The sequence below is a fragment of the Suncus etruscus genome, chromosome 15 (genome assembly GCF_024139225.1).
Source record: "Suncus etruscus isolate mSunEtr1 chromosome 15, mSunEtr1.pri.cur, whole genome shotgun sequence".
Classification (NCBI taxonomy): Eukaryota; Metazoa; Chordata; class Mammalia; order Eulipotyphla; family Soricidae; genus Suncus; species Suncus etruscus.
In genome coordinates, this window is record NC_064862.1 from 60,410,976 (window position 1) to 60,432,615 (window position 21,640).

General features: G+C 55.3%; 3 protein-coding genes across 3 annotated transcripts; all 3 read right to left on the reverse strand.

The window, feature by feature from the left end:
* Positions 1–756: 756 nt before the first annotated feature.
* YPEL3 (yippee like 3) lies at positions 757–4,115 on the reverse strand (the record flags this gene model as incomplete). Its single annotated transcript, XM_049788137.1, has 5 exons — positions 757–1,238; positions 2,599–2,707; positions 2,874–2,917; positions 3,037–3,219; positions 3,891–4,115. Coding segments are annotated over 5 exons (651 nt in total), but the record flags the coding sequence as incomplete, so codon positions are not given.
* A 1,421-nt stretch (positions 4,116–5,536) lies between these two features.
* GDPD3 (glycerophosphodiester phosphodiesterase domain containing 3) lies at positions 5,537–12,707 on the reverse strand. The gene is made up of 10 exons (XM_049787827.1): positions 12,235–12,707; positions 11,834–11,876; positions 11,512–11,647; positions 11,385–11,430; positions 11,190–11,308; positions 11,029–11,118; positions 10,653–10,786; positions 9,414–9,473; positions 9,268–9,319; positions 5,537–5,725 (listed from the first exon to the last, which is right to left on the reverse strand). Exons 1-10 carry the CDS (start codon positions 12,371–12,373, stop codon positions 5,600–5,602), a joined length of 945 nt encoding a protein of 314 aa, XP_049643784.1. The 5' UTR covers positions 12,374–12,707; the 3' UTR covers positions 5,537–5,599.
* A 1,891-nt stretch (positions 12,708–14,598) lies between these two features.
* Positions 14,599–20,716, reverse strand: MAPK3 (mitogen-activated protein kinase 3). Its single transcript, XM_049788138.1, has 8 exons — positions 20,535–20,716; positions 19,446–19,628; positions 16,203–16,392; positions 15,918–16,034; positions 15,581–15,695; positions 15,147–15,278; positions 14,873–14,982; positions 14,599–14,776 (listed from the first exon to the last, which is right to left on the reverse strand). Exons 1-8 carry the CDS (start codon positions 20,714–20,716, stop codon positions 14,654–14,656), a joined length of 1,152 nt encoding a protein of 383 aa, XP_049644095.1. The 3' UTR covers positions 14,599–14,653.
* Positions 20,717–21,640: the final 924 nt, after the last annotated feature.

The following is a 21,640-nucleotide window of genomic DNA, read 5'->3' on the forward strand; positions in this document are numbered from 1 at the left end:
AGTGCCCCAGAATTGTGGCAGGTGGCAACCCCCACCCCACTTCACTTGGAGGATGGATGGGACTTGACTGCATGAAGGAAAACTGCAGAGAGAGAGCAGGCTGGAGGGGAAGGCCCTGGGAATCATGAGGATTCCCCAGTCCAGTCCTGAACCCTGCAACCCTCCTTGGTTCCGACTTTTCTCCCAGAGATTTGGAGCTGCTCATAGCTCTAACCTGAGGGCCCATGTTGGGAACTACACTTCCCAGCAGGCCTGGCAAACAAAGTGACTGAGACACCCTGAGCTGTGTCATCATCATCCCTGGAAAACTGTAGTCTGGACCAGGGAGGTGGAGGGAAGGAGTGGTATACTTAGGTGTCTCCAGGAGAATTGCCCCTAGGTGGCAGCAAAACACTGAGGCTGGGAGGCCTGGGTGGTCACAAACTTGGGGATCCTGCGTCTTGGAAAAGGTGACATCTAGCTCAGGGGTACAGGAATCAGCTTTTTTTTTTTTTTGTGATTTGGGCCACACCTGGCGGTACTGAAGGCTTACACCTCCTGACTCTGCACTCAAGAAATCAATCCTGGTAGTACTCAGGGGAGCATATGGGTTCCCAGGTTGGTTGTGTACAAGGCAGGCACCCTCCCCACTGTGTTATCATCCTGACCTCAAGGGCACCTGCACTGACCACGGTAGATACCCCTGCCCTACCCTGCCCTGTAGAAGTGGAAATCTGCATTTGAATCTCCCTGCCAAGATTCCACAGGAGCCTGGCGCTCTCTCTCTCCACTCCATGGTTTTATTATATACAAATGCTACAGTACAAGGGCAGCAGACACACGTGAGGGAAGAGGGGCCCGGCAGAAGTTCGCAGGGTAGCAGGTGCACTGGGGCCAAGAGAGCAGCACACAGGCCATATCTATGGGACAGGTGGGGCAGGAGTTTAAAATGAGATCCAAGCCAGCCAGATCGTAGGGAGGTTCGGGGTGTCGTCCACCGTCTGATTTCCCCCCAAGGTCACAGTGCATGCAATAAAATATATGTACAGGAACTGGATCCTTCCTCTGCAGGGGCCCTGCAGGTCCAGAGCTTCCTTCGGACGAAGGGAAGCCAGTGGCGCCCCCTGGCGGCCAGGCCGGGTTGTAGCCACATGCGTCAGGGTCAGGGGTCAGTCCCAGCCATTGTCTTTGATCATGTGGTTGAGTTCAATGATGTACTTCCCCTCTTTGTACTTCTGGCTGCTTTCAAAGGCCTGTTCCTGGAAGGAAAGGGAGGCCATCATTCCTGCACCAAGGACTTTGCTAACAAGGACTGTGATTGGGGAGGGGATATGACTTTACTTCTCTCACCCCAAAACAGAGAAGCCAAGCTGATTTGAACACACCCAGAAGGGTAGCAGAGGGTTGGGTTCCTCACCCACAGGGACAGACTGAATTATGGGTATTTCTAAAACTGGCTGCAACAGAGTAACTGTGAAAACCTCTAAATTTCTAAAGTTTCAGGGATTACAAACTAGTAACCTCGGGCCACTTTCGGCCTATGCTGTGTTGCAGGGTTTTGTTTGGCCAGCTGAATTTCATAATGATAACTTCAAAATGCTAGAATCAAGGTAGGTCATGCAGCTCAGCTCCAGACTGCCTGCTGCTCCCCAGCTCCATGTCACCCCTTTGCAGACCATAGTAACTACTTTGACCTGTAAATGTCCTAGATTAGGTCATATCTGTTTTTCTTTTCTTTTGGTCATACCAGTGATATTTAGGGGTTACTTAGGAATCAGTCCAGGTAGTGCTCAGGGAATCGTACAGGATACTGAGGATTGTATCCGAGTTGGCCATGAGCAAGCTGAACTATCTATCATTCCAGCTCCATGTCACCTCTTTTCATTACAACCCCCCTATCCTAGTACCTGAAGTAGATTTGCAGCAAGGCCTGAGGTAACTCAGGCTGAGCTCTCTGCTCATCTCTCCTGAGACATCCCCATTTCTGAAGCACCAGGGTTCCTGCAGAATCCTGGCCCTTGTTTCCCAAGAGCATCTTTCTTCGCCACCTCTAATCTGATCCTGAAACAATCTTGGGTGCCAGGTGGTAGGTAGCCTTATCCTTGGCTGCCAGCTAAGGAAATGAGACTCGGGTCAGTGAAATCAGACCCAGACAGTAGTGGGGCAATAAAGGCAATGGCACAAGAGACTCATAGGCTCAAGCTCTGTTGCTATGGGCTTCTGGGATTTGACCCCCTACAATTCCTGGGGATCACGGGATAAAAGAAGATTCTGTCCATATTCTATCATTAACCATATGTGTGATTTAGAGGCAAATTTCTTAACTTCTCTGGGTCTTTGCTCCTGCAAAACAGAGACTCGACCAACAGGATTGTTGTAATGATTGGAGGCCTGGCGCATAAACACTTAGTGTGTGATTCTACACTCTGATGACATCCTCAGTACTAGCATAGAGGAGCAGAGAGCAGGCTTCAGAGAAGAGCTGAACAGGCCTCGCAGAGAAGAGAACGTGGGAAGAAAATATGACTCAGGTAAGGTGGGCTCTGAGCCGACTGCTTGTGAGCAGGTAATGTGAGGTCAGGTTAAAGGCTAGCCTGGGGTCAGAAGTCACCGACTCACATATTTCCAGCCCAAAGTGGTCTTGCAGTTCTCGCAGTGGATGTCAGCAACCGCATGGAGGCCTGTCAGCAGCACCCGCTCCTCGGCTGGTCCACAGCCTACGTTCACCCTGCAGGGACATGGGGCAGTCCCAGGGAGGATCTGGCCATCACCAAGCCCTCCTGTATCTGTCCTAAGCATCCAAAAGCGGATGAGTCCCATTTCTTGTCTGTACCAGGGACTCTAGGAGTCTCACCAGTCACAAGAGAAGGAAAGAAGGGAGGCAGGATACTCACACAGAGTTGAAGAGGTAGGCCCGGCCCTGACTGCCCTGGAAGGACTGGAGGGAGGGAGAGGAGAGGCGAGGGTCAGGGCCCACCCCACGGGGCCAGGCCACCCCTCTAGCCCCCTGCTGCTAGAGGGAAGCCCTAGCAGCCATAGCCCCAGTGCGCTGCTCACCTTGGAGATGAGGTCGTCGTGGTTGGCCAGGTGAGCACGGCAGTGGGCACAGCTGTACCTCCGGTGACAATCATCCAAGTAGGCCTGAAACGTCTTGGGCTTTGAAATCCGCACCATGGCGGGGGCCGGGGGCAGTGGCCCCACCCGGGGAGCGGCCCACGGGGAGCAGAGGGAGCCCAGTGCCTGGTGGGGAGGAGAGGAGAGGGGGATCAGGTGCAACCACACATGCCGGCACACCCAGGGCCGCGGGGACTCTCTCGGTCACACTTGGCTGCCGCTCCAACCCCCAGAGCCAGCAGCATCTCCAGGGGCCAGACGCGACTCAGTTTTGACTCACAAGGAGAGGCCACAAGTTGCTTCAATGGGGAAACTGAGGCTGGGAGGAGCCCCAGGTGAGTCACACACCTGCTTGGGGCCACAGCCTCCCTCCCTCGCCTGGCAATGAAGCCAGAGGAAGGGGCTCTCGGGGTGGAGTCCTGAGGGTGGGGGGGAAAAGAACTGTCAGTTCTCCGTTGCATGACCACGGAGCTTTGGGGGCTCGATGCTTCTCAGGTCCTGATTGGATGCAGAGGCGGCAGGGAGATCCCCTGGGAATCTGGGAAGGGGTCCCCACTTGGACAGGGCTGGAGGCCTCACTGAAGGTGCAGTGTAACCTAGGAGAGGAGGGGCGCTTACCTGGGGGTGCTGAGGCCTCATCTCCGCCGAGGGGACCTTACCTGCATCGCGGAGCCTTACCTGGGGGCCCGGGGCTCCCCTGGGAAGTGGGGGCAAGTGGGGTGCCTGGGGAAGGGGCAGTCGGCGCCGGCGGGGCGGGGGCGCGGGGCGGTGCGCAGCCCCGACGAAACGGGCCTCACCTCGCCTGGGCGCGTGGAGGCCCGGTCCGCCGGGGTGGCCTGGCCTGGGAGTGGGGGGCGCTCCTGGTGGGCGCCGTCCCCCCAGGCCCGGGTTCGCAGCCGCCGCGACTTGTTTACACCGAGACCAGCTGCTGCCGCCGCTGCGGCGGGAGGGGGAGGGGACCGGCGCTGGTCCCGGGGGCCGCCTGGGCCAATCGGCGGGCGGCATGCAAATGAGGGGGCGCGTCACTCCGGGCCGGAGCTGGCCCGGCCGCCCTTCCCCCTGCTCCGGGCCCGGGCCGGCCCGGAAATGCGGCTGCGGCCGGCCGGACACTCAGCGCCTTGCTGCCCGCCGGTCCTCTGGCCGCCCGGCCTGGACGCACTCTCCTTGCAGAGCCTTGCAGGGCCAGCAGCCGAGGTTTCGATCTAGGGTCCGGAGAAGCTGATAACTGGACGCAGGCCCTAGATGTCCTTCTCATCCTGATATCTGCATTAACCTGACTGGCTTTGGATCCCCGCGGCAGTCCGGAGGCCGCATCCGTGACTGTTGTTGCCATCTTGCCAGGAAACTGACGTTGCATGCGACCTGGCAGTTCTCCTGGGGTGATGGAACTGGTTGCAGAAGCAAAGTTGGGATGCTTTGATCCGATGCCGCGTCTTTGCCACAGGGACCAGTCTGAGCAATGATGTTCCAATCATTCCTTTTCTTTTTAACTTTATTATTTATTGATTGATTGGTTGTTGGGCCACACCCATAGGTGCTCAGGGGTTACTCCTGGCTTTGCACTCAGAAATCACCCCTGGAAGGCTGGGGGACCATATGGGACGCCGGGAATTGAACCAGGTCCTTCCCGGGTCAGCTGCAAGCAAGGCAAACACCCTACTGCTGTCATGTCTCTTGGGCCCCTTCCAATCATTCCTATTGAGCATCTCAACCAGGCAGCTCCTCTGATTCTGGCTCCAGGCGGGTTAGGGGACCTCCTGTGGGCTCTCCCTTCCTCTTTCTCTCTGAATGCCAGTGTTTTTATGGTCTGCTCCTACAACTACACCTGCTATACTGGCTGGTTTGTTCTCTGCAGTGACCCAGCGTGCAGAGGGGTCAGTAAATGTGTTTCCTGAAATGAGTGCAATAGTAGCACTAGCTGGAGATGGGCAATTGGTGGTGGTGATGGCGTGCTTTGGGGGTACAGGAGACTAGGGGATAGAAGGCTGGAGTGACTGAGGAACACATAGGCTCCTAGAACTCAGCTGTCCCAATCAAGCCTAGTCTCAGCAGTCTGGTGAAGGGGCTGGGGGAAGGCTGGCTAGAGGGAGTGGGCAGTTTGCAAATCAAGACCCTTGTTCTGTGCAAACCAAGACCTTTGTTCTGTACAAATCAAGACACTTGCTCTGTTCCCGGGGTTTTGCATGGCCCCTGTGTCTCTGAAGGGACAAGGAATATTCCTCAGCAGAGTGGAGGCCAGGCTGGCACAGGGAGTGGCATTATTCTGGGTCTGGAATGTGGTAGAACCAGCGTGTCAGGCTGCTTAGGGACCCAGACTCTGGCCCTAGGTTATTCTCTTCTCCCCTGAGATGCCACCTTCATAGTTTCCTAATCTGAACTCCCACCAGCCTTCCCTCCTTCTCCTGGCATTCCTTCCCCCAAGCACAAAGTAATGTGATGCAAATAATATTTGATAATATTTATTGAAGAGAGGCTGGTGAGGGTGAGGAACTCAGATTGCTCGGATTTAGGTGGCTCCATGGCTGTCCAGATAGTGTCTCAGGGCAGTGGGGTAATCAGTCATGACGCCCGTGGCGCCCAGCTGGTAGGCTGTTTCAAAATCCGACTCTTGGTTAAGGCACCAAAACACCACCTGCAGGCAATGAGGGGGACAAAAGGGGAGGCTTGTTTCTACCAGGGGTCCTCAAACTTTTTAAATAGGGGTCCAGTTCACTGTCCCTCAGACCATTGGAGGGTCTGACTATAATAAAAACAAAACTTATGAACGAATTCTTATGCACACTGCATATATCTTATTTTGCAATGAAGAAACAAAACAGATACAAATACAATATGTGGCCCGCGGGCCATAGTTTGAGGACCACTGTAGACCCTCTCTCTGGAGTGCTGTGGAGCTCTCACCTCCATAAGGACTTCCTGGTATGCTGGAACTGACTGCTAAATTTACGGGAATTTTTTTTTTATAAGTTTTTGGGCCACACCCAGTGATGTTCAGGGGTTACTCCTGGCTATGTGCTCAGAAATCATTCCTGGCTTGGGGGACCATACCAGGGATCCATCCTAGGTTAGCTGTGTGCAAGGCAAACGCCCTACCACTTGCACCACTGCTCTGGCCCCAATTTCAGGGAATTTTGTAAGCCAATTCTTTTGTTGTTGCTGCTGCTTTTTGGACCACACCTGACGATGCTCAGGGATTACTCTTGGCTCCTACACTCAGTATCACTCCTGGCAGTGCTTAGGAGGACCATATAGGATGCTGAGGATGGAACCCAGATTGGCTGCATGCAAGGCAAGCAACCTTACCCACTGTACTACCATTCTGACCCACAAGTCAATTCTTGATATTTATTTGGGGGGAGCCACACCTGGCAGTGCCTGAGGACCATGCAGTGCTAGAGTTTGACACAGACCCCCAGAAGCCTTTTGAGCCATCTCCCTGGCCAACAAACTGGTTGTTTCCTCTTTTTTTTTGTTTGTTTGTTTGTTTTTGGGTCACACCCAGCACTGCTCAGGGGTTACTCCTGGCACTACACTCAGAAATCGCTCCTGGCAGACTCCGGGGACCATATGGGATGCTGGGATCCGAACCACCAATCTTCTGATGCAAGGCAAATGCCCTACCTCCCTCTCTCTCCGGCCCCAAGAAGAAGATTCTTTTTTCTTGGGTCACACCCGGCAGCGCTCAGGGGTTACTCCTGGCTCTATGCTCAGAAATTGCTCATGGCAGGCTCAGGGGACCATATGGGATGGCGGGATTTGAACCACCGATCTTCTGCATGTAAGGTAAATGCCTTACCTCCATGCTATCTCTCTGGCCCCTCTTTTTTTCTTTTCTTTTTTTTTTTTTTTAATTTTTGTGCCTCTCCCTATTGCTCAGGGCTTACTCCTTGTGGGGCTCAAGGGACCATATGACCATATGGGATCCTGGGAAGAAACCACCATACCCACTATACTATACTATCCCTCCAGCCTCCAGCTCCCAAAGGGGCCCTTTCCAAATAAAACTATTAAGGAGGGGCTGGAGAGATAGCATGGAGGTAAGGCGTTTGCCTTTCATGCAGGAGGTCATCAGTTCGAATCCCAGCGTCCCATATGGTCCCCCGTGCCAGCCAGGAGCAATTTCTGAGCGTGGAGCCAGGAATAACCCCTGAGCACTGCCGGGTGTGACCCAAAAACCACAAAAAAAAAACAAAACTATTAAGGAAGGGAGGAAAGAGAGAAGAGAGAGAGAGAAGAGGGAGAGAGAGGAGAAAAGAGAAGAAAGAGAGAAAGGAGAAGAGAGTGAGAGATATTAAGTGACTGAGCACATTCAATGCATGCAGGGACTTGGATTCTATCCCTGGCACCAGAGGGTCCCCCAAGCAGAGAACTGGGATTAGAACCTGAGCACTGCCAGGTGGTTCTCCAAAAAATCCCAGAAATTAAATGAAAGCACTGCCACTGCTTAGACAGCTACTGTTATAGAAACCTCTTTTAGGAACAGTCAAAATTAGCCTAAACTCATTATTCCCAACTTATCTCACTGGTACCTATGTTCTGGAAGTTACTAAATCTGTTGAATACGTGAGATGGAAAGACAGCAACATGCTGCCACAGTTCTCTCTCCACTTGTGTCCAGCAAAGGCATGTGGGTGGCCCTCAAGTGGCCATGGTGGGACTAGAGATATGGGGGGAATTATGGGTGCTCAACTTGGGACTGCTTGTCCACTCTGTGGAAGGGCCAGTACCTGTGGCTTGCCCCTCCCTGTTGACACAAGATGCAGAGCGGAGCCTGGACAAACCTGGCCCACAGTTTCTTTTTTTTCCTTTGATGTTTGGGACACACCTGGTGGTGCTCCAGACTTACTTCTGGCTCTGTCGGGGGTCTCTCTTGGCATGCTCAAGGAACCATATAAGGTACAAGGGATTGACCTCATGCAAGACAAGTGTCCTGCCTGCAGTACCCAGTCTAGTCCCTCATGCTCTTTTTTTGTTTTTGTTTTTTGGGTCACACCCAGCAGTGCTCAGGGGTTACTCTTGGCTCCAGGCTCAGAAATTGCTCCTGTCAGGCTCAGGGACCATATGGGATGCTGGGATTCGAACCACTGTCCTTCTGCATGCAAGACAAATGCCCTATCTCCATGCTATCTTTCTGGCTCCCATCTCATGTTGTTTCTTACCTGATACTGAGAGTGTTGGCCCTGCCTCCTGGTATAGAGGGCAAGAGGGCTGCCAGGAAAGAGCTGTCATCCTGTGCCCCACGAACCCAAATGCCTGTCAAAGGCCGAGTCCTTCCGTCCCCCTGCAGTCACCGGAGCTCAAGTCTTGCTGGGCTGCTGCTCTGCACTGGCCCCACCAGGCTGGCTTTCTTCACGTGGTAGTTGGAGTGATCCTCTGTGAATCTGAGCCTTATGCCCTACTTGGAGCTCCTCAGAAGTTCCCTTTTACTTTGGATTAAAGTCCAGGAGAGGTGCAGGGAGTAGCTCAGTATAGAACACTAGCCTTGTGTGTGTGAGATCCTGGGTTCTATCCTTGGCATCACCAATCAAAAAAAATCAAGTTGCAAAGAAAAAGTCCAGGCCTGGCCAGAGAGATAGTACAGCATATAGGGTGCTTGCCTTGCACGGGCCAACCCTGATTCTATTCCTGGCACCTCAAGCCTGCCAAGAGTGATTCCTGAGGGCTGTCAGGTGTGACCCAAACATGCCTATCCATAAAAAGTCCATGCCAGCTCCTTCCTGAGATACAAAGCTGCTTCTATACCTTCTTAGGTCCCAGGTATAGCTTCTGGCAGCCACTCCCTGAGCACCCTCTGCTGCCCTTTCCTCTGCTTGGCCTCCTGCACCATGGCCCTTTATTTCCCTTCCTGAAGATAGCTCCGCATTCCTGTCCCCCACACTGTTCCCTTGGGCTCCCGAAAAAGGTCACTTCTCTCCTCCCAGTGTCTCTAACAGTGCTGATAAATGAGCAGGCCCAGAGGATGGTCAGTGGAGAAGGTTGGGCAGGATCCTCTCTTCTCCAGGTTTGGGAAAACCTCACAAACCTGGTCATCAAGTTGAATTAATCGCTTACAAATCCAGCAGAGCAGACTATGATGTCTATGTCCCCATTTTACAAGTGCAGAAGTCAAGGCCCACAGGAGCCCCCGAGCTGGAAGCAGAAGCTGGTGTGCACCATGGAACTGGGTCTCCTCACCTGTATCCCTCGCTGCTCCAAGTGCCGGATCAGACTTTTGCGCATGATGACCCTGGGGGTGGGGGTGGTAAGGATCAGGTGAGAGGGGACACAGGAGAAGGACAGTGGCAGCCCTGATGGCGCCCGGCCCCAGCTTCCCTGCTCACCATCTGGAAAGCACCTCTGCTAGCCGGTTCATCACAGAGGAGGAGAAGGGAAAATAGGTCCTATGGAGGGAGGGACAGGGGAGTCTGTCATATGGGGCTGTGATGACAACAGCTAGTGGGGAGCCCCCTCTCACCAAACCTCTGCAAGTGGACAAAGGAACAAGCCCCAATTGTTTCAGGAGCCCCTTATTCCATGGCCTTAATTTGTGTTTTTGGGGTGTGCTTGCCTCTCAAGGGTGCAGGACCAGAACCCAGCTTGATTGTCAGACTGGATATACTATCTGGAGGCCATCATGGGTGTACCTGGCCTGACATTGTTTGATGGGGCTCCTCCCAACCCCTCCCTGTCCAAGTCAAGGGTGATTTTACAACATATTAAGGCAGACTGTGGGGGCAAACTGGGGCCCTGGGCTGTGTGACCTGGGAGAAATCCTGGAAGTTATCTGAGTTTCTAGTTCTCACAGGGGTCGGGGCTGGTGGGAGGGGGCGGTGTTCTACTTCCCTCCTGGGGGAGCAAGGTAAATTTCTAATGAGCTAAGGCTGTGAGAACACTGCACCCCTACATGGAAAATTACCCCAGCAGAGTTCTGGGGTAACTTTCCAGAGGTTTCTGTGGTAAGGAATGTGGGGGCTGACTCAGAGCTTCCTCAGGACACAGGGAGAAGCTTGGAGAACTGGGAACAGATTCTCTGAGAGCAAAGGGGGTCAGGTCTGAGAGCTGACAATGTAGCCAAGGTCTGACTGTCCTGGCCATTACTTTGTCATCCCAGGTATCCCCGTAGGGGTTCCAGACAGAGAGCTGGGCTGGGCTATATATATATATTTGCCTCCCTCAGGACCTCTGGGGGGCTCTCCCCAAACTGGTTCTAATTGCTAGGTGGTAGCTGCCCTGAACCAGGGGAAGGATTTATTGAATGCATGACTGAACCCAGAAGCCTGCACCCTAAAACTCCAAGTTAATATGTCTGCGTTCATTTCAGGTGGTTGCCCCCTAGTATTCACAAGCAACTACGGAGTGAACATTCATGCTGGTGAGTGCAATTCATGAATTACAACATGTTTAGTGACAGAACATGTTCCCCAAAGTGCTCAGTGAAAATCAGTATCTTCTAAGATGCCGGGGAGGCTTCTGGGAGTGAGAGAGACTGGCTCTGGAACCAGGGTGATGATGAGTGTTTGAGGGCAGAAGGCGCCTCAGAGCCTGGGAGGATAAAGGAAAGACAGATCGACCAGTGGTACCTGTTGATGATGCTGGGCAGGAAGCAGAGGAAGAAAGACTCATGGATGGGGACAAAGGGCAGCAACCCCAGGTAGTAGAGCAGCAGCATCCAGACTGCTCGACTAATTGTGAAGGAGAAGGGCATCTCAGGGTTCTGTGAGAGAGGCAGGGAGTGGGCTCAGCAGCCCTGAGGCTGGGACCCCTGTCTGAACATTGCTGGCCCAACTAGTACCTGCAGTACAAAAGCCACAACACAGCCCCATGCTTGAGGCCTAAACACTCCCTCCCCTGTCCCACAGTCCCCACCTTCCAGGAGACCTGGCCCAGGGCTGAGCTCCCCAGATACTCTGGGAGCCTCTGCTTCGAGGAGAGGGCTGAAGGGAGCAGAGCACTCACAGCTTCCTTGCACTTCTTCATGACGGAGTTCTTCTCCGAGGCCCAGATGGTAATTTTGTTGCGATCAAAATGTCTCACCAGGTCTGCTACCTGGGGAAGGGGGAGGTCAGGTCTGCCTTCCCTAAGGTGGCCCAGCCCCTGCCTGCACCCCCCAGCAGCACCTTGTGGATTAATTCTTCATTGTCCTTCTTGATCTCCACTGAGACGGGCATCCTGGGGAACCTCTGGAACACGTCCTCCAGACGCACCATGTGCCGGTCCGAGCCATGGGCATAGTGGCCTGGGGTGGGAGAGGAGTCAGAAAGACTCGGGGGACCTGGGCAGGGTCCCAGAGGAGAAAGGCCCTCCACTCTCACCAGGAGAGAAGTACACCTCCAGTTCTTCCTTGTAGAGGGGAAGCTCCTGGGAGAGAGGGCATCAATCATGTCACTGGCGGCTGTGGGCCCAGCGAGGCTAGTCTAGGGGCACTGGGGTGAGACCCACCTCAAAGTCGAGGCTGCCCACGTCCCTGTTCAGGCCTGACTGGCGAGACAGGTTCTCATCATGGGACACCACCACCACGCCATCCCGAGACAGCCAGCAGTCGAGCTCCAGCAGGTCAGCTCGCTGGGTCATAGAGCTGTGGGGCCCCACAGAGGTAAGTAGGGGGCATAGGGGTGGGGCAGAACCACAGGAAGGAGGACATCTGGGGGGTATGGGGCTCAAGGTGGGCTGGAGGCTGAGTACTGCCTCCCTGTAGGGGCACCTGTCCCAACAGGAAGCAAGTATACCCACTGGCCTGGGGCATCCTCTGCCCCACACTCACTTCTCCATGGCCTCCAGCGTGTTTTCCAGCAGCTCCCCGGAGCCTGTGGGGGCAGGGGCTGGCACCTTCCTTCTGGGTGAGCCTGCCTCCCCCTGCTGCCCGGCACCTCCCCCCCATCTGCCTTTTCCTATTTCCAGATGCACTTTGTCCTCCTGCTTGATCTCTGCCCTTACTTTTTTCTTTCATTTTTACGGAGTTTTGGGGCCATACCTGGAGGTGCAGGGGGTGGGCAGGGGCCATACCTGGCTCTGTGCTTGAAGGTCATGGTCACTCTTCAGGATACTCAGTGCTGAGGGATCCCAAGTCCCTCGCATGCAGGACAGCCAGCTTCCAAGCTCCTCTTCCCTTTCATTTCCCCTCAGCCCCAAACCCTGCTCCACTCCACTGACCCCACAGCTCACCTCCTCGATGGGCAGCCAGGCGGGCCTGGAAGGTTGGTTCCCTGGGTGCGTGCAGCAGGCGTGGCCGGCGCAGAAAAAAGATGGAGAGCATGGCATAGCTGCCCAGGGCAGGCACTGCGTAGTAGAGCAGAGGACTCATGGCCGCTCACCTCACGGGGCTCTGCTGCCCGGATCTCTGCTCCGCCCTAGATATGCTCAGCGCCTGCTCTGCGGCGTGCCTATGTGGATGGAGCTGCCTCCCCCACTGGCCACCACCACACCCGGGACCTGCTGAGCCTGCTGCTGGCACAGTGCCAGGCTGCAGGGCTCAGCTGGAGATGGGCTGGAGCAGGTGCAGGGCCCAGGCAGTTCTGTCCTCAGACCCCAGCACCACTTTCCTCATCAGTCTGGAACCATTAGGTCCCTCCTGACCCCACAGCACTGATAGCACCCTTCCTTGTGCCCAATGGTGCACAGGGCCAGGACAGCCAATACTGCCTTCCTGCCATTTCCAGAGAATTTTGAGGTGTGCTGAGTGGCCCTGAGTCACTCAAAGCACCGTCAGCCAGTTAGACAGGAAGCTATTGGAGTAGAGAGCACTGTGACTCAAGGAGTCACTTCCAGGGAGTGGAGACTCCTTACCCCCATCCTCACGCAGCCCAGATGGGTGCCGAGGGGGGAGGGTGGCTAAGCCTCAGCTGGGCAGTGGCTGGACTAGTCAATCATCAAAGAGGCGATTGTGGGTCAGGGTGTCGGTGCAGACAAGAGGAGCCAGGCCATCAACATACACATCTCTGTATTTATATATTAGATACAGGCACGGCGGGAAGGGGTGCGGGCTCCCCACATGCTCCCACCCCCACTTCTGTTCACCCACACACAGAAGCAGCGGGGAGAGGGGGAGTTAAATGTGGCAGCTTTGGGGAATGGGGGGGTTGAGGCCTGAGCCTTGTCCCTTGGGGATACTAGCCCTTGAGACTTCGGAATGTTCCTTCAGGCAAAATGAGGTGGGGTTTTAGTGGGGTGTAAGGGGCAGGGCTTGCCCTGAGTGTCCCCCTCCCCACCTCCCACCTCACCCCACCCCTCAGCAGGTCCTGGGGCAGCCAAAGCCCTTCAATTCCAGAACTTCCAGAGATCGGAATAGCGAGGGGAGACAAAGGCCGAGCAGTAGCAGCAGATTCGCTTTTAGGCCACCTAAGCCCCTTGGGTCTGGGGGGCGGTGGATGGAGGGAGCCTCGCAAAGCAAGGGAAGGCGGCCTGGTCAGCCCTTGGCCCGACCTGGGCCGCCGGGCAGGGCTGGACACAGTGTCCATTTCTAACAGTCCACAGGCGAGGGGCAGGCAGGAGGCAGGACCTGAAGGAAAGACAGGCAAGGAAGGAACCATCAGTTCAGGCCAGAGACACGGTCAGGCCCTGTCCTCGGGTCCCAGCCACACACAGGAGCAGGTCTGTGCAGTTTACTGGTGGCTTTCAAGATGCCTCCATAGGGAGCCCTCGAGTTAACACACAAGTCTCTTAGAACACTGATGAGTGCCAGCTCAGCTCTTCCCACTAGAACCATCTCCAGGAAAATGGGGGGAACTTCCACAATAGCTCTGGGTCAGAGCTGGGGTTTGAGCCCAGGTCTGTGCATAATAGGCCACTGCTAGCCAAAGACAAAAAGGAAACTGAAGGAGGGAAGAATAGTGTGAGTGGAGGTAAGACCTAGAAGGTACCCAAAAGGTTTGTAAACAGCTGCCCTGGGCACCAGGTGTCCAAAAACTTGGCATCTGGGTTAGACTGGTGCTGCCAACTACACTCCGGCAATGACACGACAGCCTTCCCCACCTCCTTGCCTAATTAAGCCATCAACACCGGGAGCAGAGAGGCCACATGGTACACAGGTGACAGGTGGGAGGCTTTGGGGCCAGAGAGTTAGGACAGTGGGTAGGCCACTTGCTTTGCAGGTAGCAAACCTGGATTTGATCCCTGGCATCCCATATGGTCCCCTGAGCACCACCAGGTACGGCCCAAAAGACAAAAAAACAAATCAGACATAAAACCATTGATGGGGGGGCTGAAGAGATAGCATGGAGGTAAGGCGTTTGCCTTTCATGCAAGAGGTCATCGGTTTGAATCCCGGTGTCCCATATGGTCCCCGTGCCTGCCAGGAGCAATTTCTGAGCCTGGAGCCAGGAATAACCCCTGAGCACTGCTGGGTGTGACCCAAAAACCACACACACACACAAAAAAAAAACCAAAACATAGATGGGAGGCTTTGGGGCTGAAGAAAGGAGGTGTAACAGCTGGAAGGTGGTGGATAGAAGTCTCTGCTGCTGTCTCTGAGTTTGAGAAAGAGGCAGCTTGTGACTATGTGAAGATGTCTGGGCACACTTGTGGGGGGAGAGGAAGGCATTTGCCTGGGTAGGTGGGAGCACTCACCAGGCCCCAGGAGCAGAGCTTAGGGGGCCTTAAGTGCCCCCGGCTGAAAGGGGGCCGTTTCTTGGAAGATGAGCTCCTTCAGTCGCTCCTTCGGTAGGTCATCCAGCTCCATGTCGAAAGTGAAAGGTTCCTCGGCCACCGGCTGTAGTGGAGAAAAGGCCGATGGCAGGGACTGAGGACCCGGCTCCATCCACTCCATCCATCTACCCTGCCACCTGCCCACCAGCCGCTGGCCCACCTCATCCGTTGGGTCATAGTACTGGTCCACATAGGGGTGAGCCAATGCTTCTTCTACTGTGATCCGTTTGTTGGGGTTAAAGGTCAACATCCGGTCCAGCAGGTCCAGGGCTAAAGAGAATGGGGCCAAAAGAAGGATCTGACTTACAGAACTCCCAGAAGCATCACGTTGCTTCCCCATGCCTGGGAATTGTCTACCCAGGCAGCTCTCAGGCCAGTGGACCCTTCTTGCTCACACAGATTTTTTCCCACCCCAGTCCCTGTGTTTCTCATACCTTTGGAATCTGACTTGGGAAAAAGCTTGGGCCAGGCCACCTTGGTCTTGGGGGGTAAAGACTGTAAGTAGTTTCGGGCCTTCATGTTGATGATACAGTTCAGGTCCTCCTGGGATGGGGAGCCCAGGATACCTGTGGGTGAGGTGGGTGACTTGGTGAGGGATCTCACATACCGAAGCAACCGAGAACCCCCAGTACCAGTTCAAGTAGTCCCAGGTTCAAATCCTGACCCTCAGTCTCACTTTCCTAAGCATGGAGTATAGTTTTGTCTTTTCTTTCTATCAAATATAATGTGCAGATTTCACTGAAATCCTATGAGATGCTGCAGGGAATCCAATTTGGTAGCATCCCTGATCCAACTCCCACTGATCCCGACACTTAGACACCCCGCCCCAGAGAAGCTCCCTCCCATCAGCTGGGTAGGCCCCTCTCACCCAGAATGTGGTTGAGCTGGTCTAGGTAGTGCTTGCCAGGAAAGATGGGCCGGTTGGAGAGCATCTCAGCCAGAATGCAGCCCACAGACCAGATGTCAATGGACTTGGTATAGCCCTGGGGAGAGGACAAAGAGGGGGCTCTTGGATTGTTTTCCCAGGGCCCAACCACCACCTGTACCCTAGATTCAACACTAGCTGGAGAGGTCAGAGCCTTAAGAAGCATATGCTCAGCTGCTTTCTGGATATCAACAGGTCTTGCATCACAGGGATTGGTGCTCAGAGGTACCTCAAGGAGTTTCCAGGACGTGGCCCTTTCCTTTCCAAGTCAGGCCCTTACCTTGGAATTCAGCATAATCTCTGGGGCCCGGTACCAGCGTGTTGCCACATATTCTGTTAGGAAGCCTGTGTGGTCGTGCTCAGGATCGGCAATCCTGGCCAGGCCAAAATCGCAGATCTGGAATTCAAGATGGGCTGCTAAGTTCCATGCTCCTGGACTCCAGGGCCATGCAGTCATGCCACCCAGCCCTGCCAAGCTGTTCCCCCTGTGTGCAGAGTGCAGTTCTCTCCTACCCAAGGTGAACCTGGAAGGCCCAGAGGGGGTGGAGGGACCAGAACCTCTGACCTTAAGGTCGCAGGTGGTATTGATGAGCAGGTTGGAAGGCTTTAAATCCCGGTGGAGCACGTTGGCTGAGTGGATGTACTTGAGGCCCCGAAGAATCTGGTAGAGGAAGTAGCAGACATGGTCGTTGCTCAACTGCTGGCTTTTGAGCAACTTGTACAGGTCTGTCTCCATCAGGTCCTGAACAATATAGCTGAGGATGGCAGCGGGACACCCCCAGGTGGGGGTAGCGCGAGACACTGGGTTAAGAAGAACAGACTTGGGCCGGGTGGTGGCGCTAAAGGTAAGGTGCCTGCCTTGCCTGCGCTAGCCTTGGACGGACCGCGGTTCGATCCCCCGGTGTCCCATATGGTCCCCCGAGCCAGGAGTAACTTCTGAGCACATAGCCAGGAGTAACCCCTGAGCGTTACCGGGTGTGGCCCAAAAACCAAAAAAAAAAAAAAAAAAAAAAAAAACAGACTCTAGGATTATTCTTCATGTTCATTGTGTGTGTGTGTGTGTGTGTGTGTGTGTTTGGGCCACACCCAGCAGTACTCAGGGGTTACTCCTGGCTCTGTGCTCAGAAATCATCCCTGGCAGGCTCAGGGGACCATGTGGGATGCTGGGTCCCTCCCAGGTCGGCTACACGCATGGCAAATGATCTATACTGTGTTATCACTCTGGCCCCTATTCTTTACATTTGGCCCCAGGACTTCGGGATCCTCATCACATATACCACACAAGTCCATATGCTGGTGACCTGAGCTAAGTGGCTCAGTGGCCCTGAGTATGCCATTTCCCTACTAGGAAAATGGGAAGAAAAAGCTGTCAGGTGATAGCACCATGAGGGGATATGACTTAGCAGGACAGCCCTGCCTGGCATGGTTGAGGCCCTTGGTTTGATCTCTAGCAAGGTAAAAAAAAAAAAAAAAAAAAAAAAATCAGGAGCCAGAGTGACAGCACAGTGGCTAGAGTGTTTGCCTTGCATATAGCAGGCCTGGGTTTGATCCCTGGCATCCCTTATGGTCCCTCGAGACTGCCAGGAGTAACCCCTGAGCACCACAGAGTGTGGCCCAAAAACAACAACAACAAAACTCACAGAAAAAAAGCCTTTGTTATGGCTGGGGAGTTGGCTCCAAGACTTGATATTCTATATGCATGGGAGACCCTGGCCCTGCATAGTCTCCACAGAGAAAGGTGCCCAAGCATCACACCAGGAATGGCTCTGAGTATCACTGGATATGACCTCCCCTGAACAAACAATAAAAACAGGTCTAGGGGCCAGAGAGAGAGAGTATAGTAGGTAGGGTACTTGCCTGTTATGCACCAGACCTAGGTTGGATCCCTGGTATCCCAATTGGTCCCCTGAGTCTGCCAGGAATGACCCGTAAACACAGAGCCAGGAATAAGCCCTGAGCACCACCAGGCCTCAAATCAAAGAAACCCAAGATCTTATCCTATAAGGCTTCTTATCTCAGCCTTTCTCATCTCTATTTCTTAATCTATAAAGAACTGTCCTTAGAGAGGGCTCAGGGCCAGTGATAGTACAGCAAGGAGGGCACTTGCTTTGTACATGGACAATGTGAATCCAATCCCTGGCATCACATATGGTCCCCTGAGCCCCATCAGGAAAGCCCGCTGAGTAGAGCCAGGATCACGTCCTGCATGTGTTGGAGGTGAGACCTCCAAACAAACAAACAAAAAATTTGAATGCTTACGAGGGGGTCCCTGGAAATGACCTGTGTCAAGCAGCCAGCCCAGCCTGTGCCAGGCATAGCCTAGTACTCAACAAACTAGTAGCGACAAATTTGTGCTGCTAAGTAATGCCAGAGCCATGTGGCTGTGGAGAGGGTTAAATGAGATAATGTCCAAACACCATCTGGCACAATAAAATAAATGCCTGCCTTATGAGAATGATTTGTGTGAGACAAATGAGGAGAAACCAACAACAGCATGCTCCTTCGCAGAAAGCACTTGGCCGTACCTCAGAGGACATTTGAAAAGTGTCCTGTCCCACGTAAAGACAAAACCAAGATTAAACTCCACAAGTAACCCACAGCTGTCCCGGGTTCACCTCTGGGGGAGCATCAGGACAATCTTGCTTCTAAGAACCTCTGAACCCATCCTGCTATTTCCTGATGAGGGCCCCAGCTGAACCCAGTAACTTGCTTCTGGCCACACAATAGGCTGAGGGTGTGTGTGTGTGGGGGGGCTTGCAGTATTTATCCCCAATCCTGGGAGAAGGGCTGGGCTGGCAGGGAGGGGCCAGGAGTGACTGTGAGGACTGTCACAAGCTCTTGTCAATAGAGTCAAGTAGGCAGGGGATCATAAACTAGGAAAAGTGATAAGGGGGCCCTGGCAACAAAGGCCAGGCTGTCCCTCCCTGGGCAAGGTGCACCTCTAGAGGGGAGACGGGTGAGGCTCCAGAAAGTAGAAGTCCAGAGAAAGAGGGATGAGGAAGTAACAAGGCTTTGTGGCTTTTGAGGCATATTCAGAGGTCCTCAGGGGCTACCCCCGGCTCAGAGCTTGGGGGTCATTCCATGCTCGAGAGTTATGGCAAAGTTCACACTGGGCCTCACATATGCAAAGCTGTACTGAACAGAAAGGGACCTGGGGGTGGGGGTGGGGGACCAGAGAGATAGCACAGCAGTGTTTGCCTTGCAAGCAGCCTATCCAGGACCTAAGGTGGTTGGTTTGAATCCCGGCATCCCATGTGATCCCCCGTGCCTGCCAGGAGCTATTTCTGAGCAGATAGCCAGGAGTAACCCCTGAGCACTGCCCGGTGTAGCCCCAACCCCCCCCCCAAAGGAGCTGGGGTGACGCACCCCAGAGGGCTGCTGGGAGAAGAGTCAAGTAATGCTCAGCACTGATGGCACCTGCCTGATTCAGAACAGTCTCACTAAAAGGGGCCAATTCCTACGCTTCTTCAGCCTGAGGACCCAGAGGGGAAGAATTAAGGTCTGTGAGACTAGAATGGGCTGTGGGCAGAGAAACTGCATGGTCAGAAGACAAAGCTCTCACAGAGCCTGGCTGGCCCAGCCCTCTCTGAGGCACAGCAGACGGACCAGACTTGCCCAGGGTCACACGGGCTGGCCTGGCCTGGCTACGGATCAATCAGAGGCCTCCCAGTCCTTCCACTCAGTGGCCTCTTTTCTGCAGGGGAGTTTCTTTGCCCGGGTTTATGGGGGAGCATGGTGAGAAGGAAGCCTTTAACACGGGCTGAAGGCCCAGCTCAGTGCAGGTGAAGTGCAGTGCGGTGAAGGATACACATCCCTCATAGCCTCCAGGGTGGGGGCCCGCAGGATGTCCCGAATGCCGATGACATTCTCGTGGCGGAAACGCAGCAAGATCTGGATCTCCCGCAGCGTGCGCTGGCAGTAGGTCTGGTGCTCGAAGGGGCTGATTTTCTTGATGGCCACCCGAGTCTTGCGCACGTGGTCGTAAGCTGAGCTGAGAGGGCCAGAGGGAGATATTCCTGGTGTGGCCTTACAAGGGGGTGTCCAGGCCCGGTGGCCCCACCCAGGCCTGGGCAGGGTCAGGAGGGGAGGAGCACGCTCGGCCACACCATAAACAATGCTGGTTCCTTCCTGCCTGCCCTGCAAAGCCTGGGATCTCCAGGGAATCAAAAGCTGGGGCACCAGCCAGGCGGCCCCTCCATGACTTCACAAACAGGAAGACACTGACCGCTCGCTGACTTCCCTCCCCTCGGCCCTTTCCATTCCACTTGGCCTGACCCCTCATCCTCTGCTTCCCAGGACGGGCCATGATGGGGGGGGGGGGGGCACAGAACCAAGGCAAGGGAAGAAGGGAGCAGTCAGAAGGGGATGGAGAGATGGGGTGGGCAAGGCCAGAGCTGCTCCCCTGGAACCAACACCTAGGGCATAGGTGGGCTGCAGCAGGCATCGACCCCTCTTCCCTCTCTTGGTGCAAAAGGAGCCTGGCAGGCCTCCCCTCAATCTGTGGCTGGCAGGCGCGCCCCGCGCCCCACCCTCCCCAGCCCAGAGCTGGTTCATCGATCACAACGCCTGGCCAGGCCTCGCATGGGCAAGCCAAGGCGTCCAGCCCCCCACCCAGAAGGGTTCCACATCCCCTCCGGAGCCAGATCGTCCTACTCGCCCCCACCCACATCTCCAGGGTCCCCCCCCCCCAGCGCCCCAGCTCCCTTGTCCCTCTCCCTGCAACAGGGCTTGCACCAGAGCCCCCTCCCCAAGGAAAAAGCACGCCAAGGCCCTCTCCCGGGGCCGCCCCGCACCCTAGCGCAGCCCCTGCTTTTTTGGGGGGGGACGCATCATCCTCATCCTCACTCTCCCGGGGCCCCCTCCCCGCGCAAACCCCCTTCCCGGAACGCCCCCTCACCTGACCATGCCGTAGGCCCCCTCGCCGATGTACTGCAGCTGCGTGTAGCGCGGGCCCACGTCGAACGGCTGCCCCTTCACCAGCTCCACCTCCCCCGGGACCCCCTGGCCGACCCCAGCAGCTCCCCGGGGCTCCCCGCCCCCGCCCCCCGGAGCCGCCGCCGCCGCCGCCGGCGCCGCCATCTCCACTCCTCCCCGCCCGCCCGCCGCCGCCGGCCCCGCCCCGCCGCGCCCCGCCCCTGCCCGCGCGCGCCCGCGCCCGTCACGTGACCCGCCGCGCGCGCGCCCGCCCGCCCGCCTGCCTTTCCCGCCGCGCGCGCCCGCGGCCTGCGGCCTGGCGAGGCCTTCTAGGCGTCGCGCTGGCCCTCCCCGCCGAGCGGGCCCGTCGTCGACTGGTGGGGCTCAGGTGCCCAGGGGCTCCGAGTGGAGCCTCTGCAGCCCGCTGGGATCTCCTCGCACCTGTATCCACCGAGGAAGGCCTCCTCCACAGAGTCCACAGTGACCCAGCCTGGGAGTCTCTAGTGGTCTGGAGCCCAGACTAGTGTCCTCGAGCCCAGTCCCCTGGCTTTTGCAGAGTGGTGCAGGTGCTGGAGAGAGGGCTGGGGACTTAGCTAGCACCTACTGGCAGAGCCCCGTCCTCTGTGCACAAATAACGCCGCAGCTTTCCTGTCAGTGGAAGGCAAAAGCTGCGAGCCTAAGGTTTGGGTTAAGATACACAACCAGGGCTGGAATGGTAGCACCGGGGTTAGGTGCCTTGCATTGCACGAGGCTGACTTGATGAGTCACTTGATAAAGCACATGGCTCTATCCCTAGTGTCCCATAAGGTCACCCAAGCCCACCAGGAGAAATTCCTGAGTGCAGGGCCATATTGGCCCCAAAAGAATAAAAAAGGAAAGGAAAGCTGTCATTTGACAGATAAAGGCTCTGGTTAAAGGCCTGGGGTTATAGCTCAGTGTTTTTGTTTTTTTGGTTTTTTGTTTTTGTTGCTGTTGTTGTTTGTGTGGGTCACACACCTGGCAGTGCTCAGGGGTTTCTCCTGGCTCTACACTCAGAAATCGCTCCTGGCAGGCTCGGGGGATCATATGGGATGCCGGGATTCAAACCAC

What these genes read in the sequence shown, in the direction of transcription:
- GDPD3 (XM_049787827.1), bottom strand. Translation starts at nt 12,373, where the DNA reads ATGAGTCCTCTGCTCTACTACGCAGTGCCTGCCCTGGGCAGCTATGCC. An exon ending in ATGAAGAATTAATCCACAAG is followed by an intron (nt 11,119 to 11,189) that starts GTGCTGCTGGGG and finishes CCCCTTCCCCAG; the next exon opens with GTAGCAGACCTGGTGAGACA. An exon ending in CTGCCCAGCATCATCAACAG is followed by an intron (nt 9,474 to 10,652) that starts GTACCACTGGTC and finishes CTCCCTCCATAG; the next exon opens with GACCTATTTTCCCTTCTCCT.
- MAPK3 (XM_049788138.1), bottom strand. Translation starts at nt 20,716, where the DNA reads ATGGCGGCGCCGGCGGCGGCGGCGGCGGCTCCGGGGGGCGGGGGCGGG. An exon ending in AGATTATGCTGAATTCCAAG is followed by an intron (nt 15,696 to 15,917) that starts GTAAGGGCCTGA and finishes TCCTCTCCCCAG; the next exon opens with GGCTATACCAAGTCCATTGA. An exon ending in TCCCAAGTCAGATTCCAAAG is followed by an intron (nt 14,983 to 15,146) that starts GTATGAGAAACA and finishes CATTCTCTTTAG; the next exon opens with CCCTGGACCTGCTGGACCGG.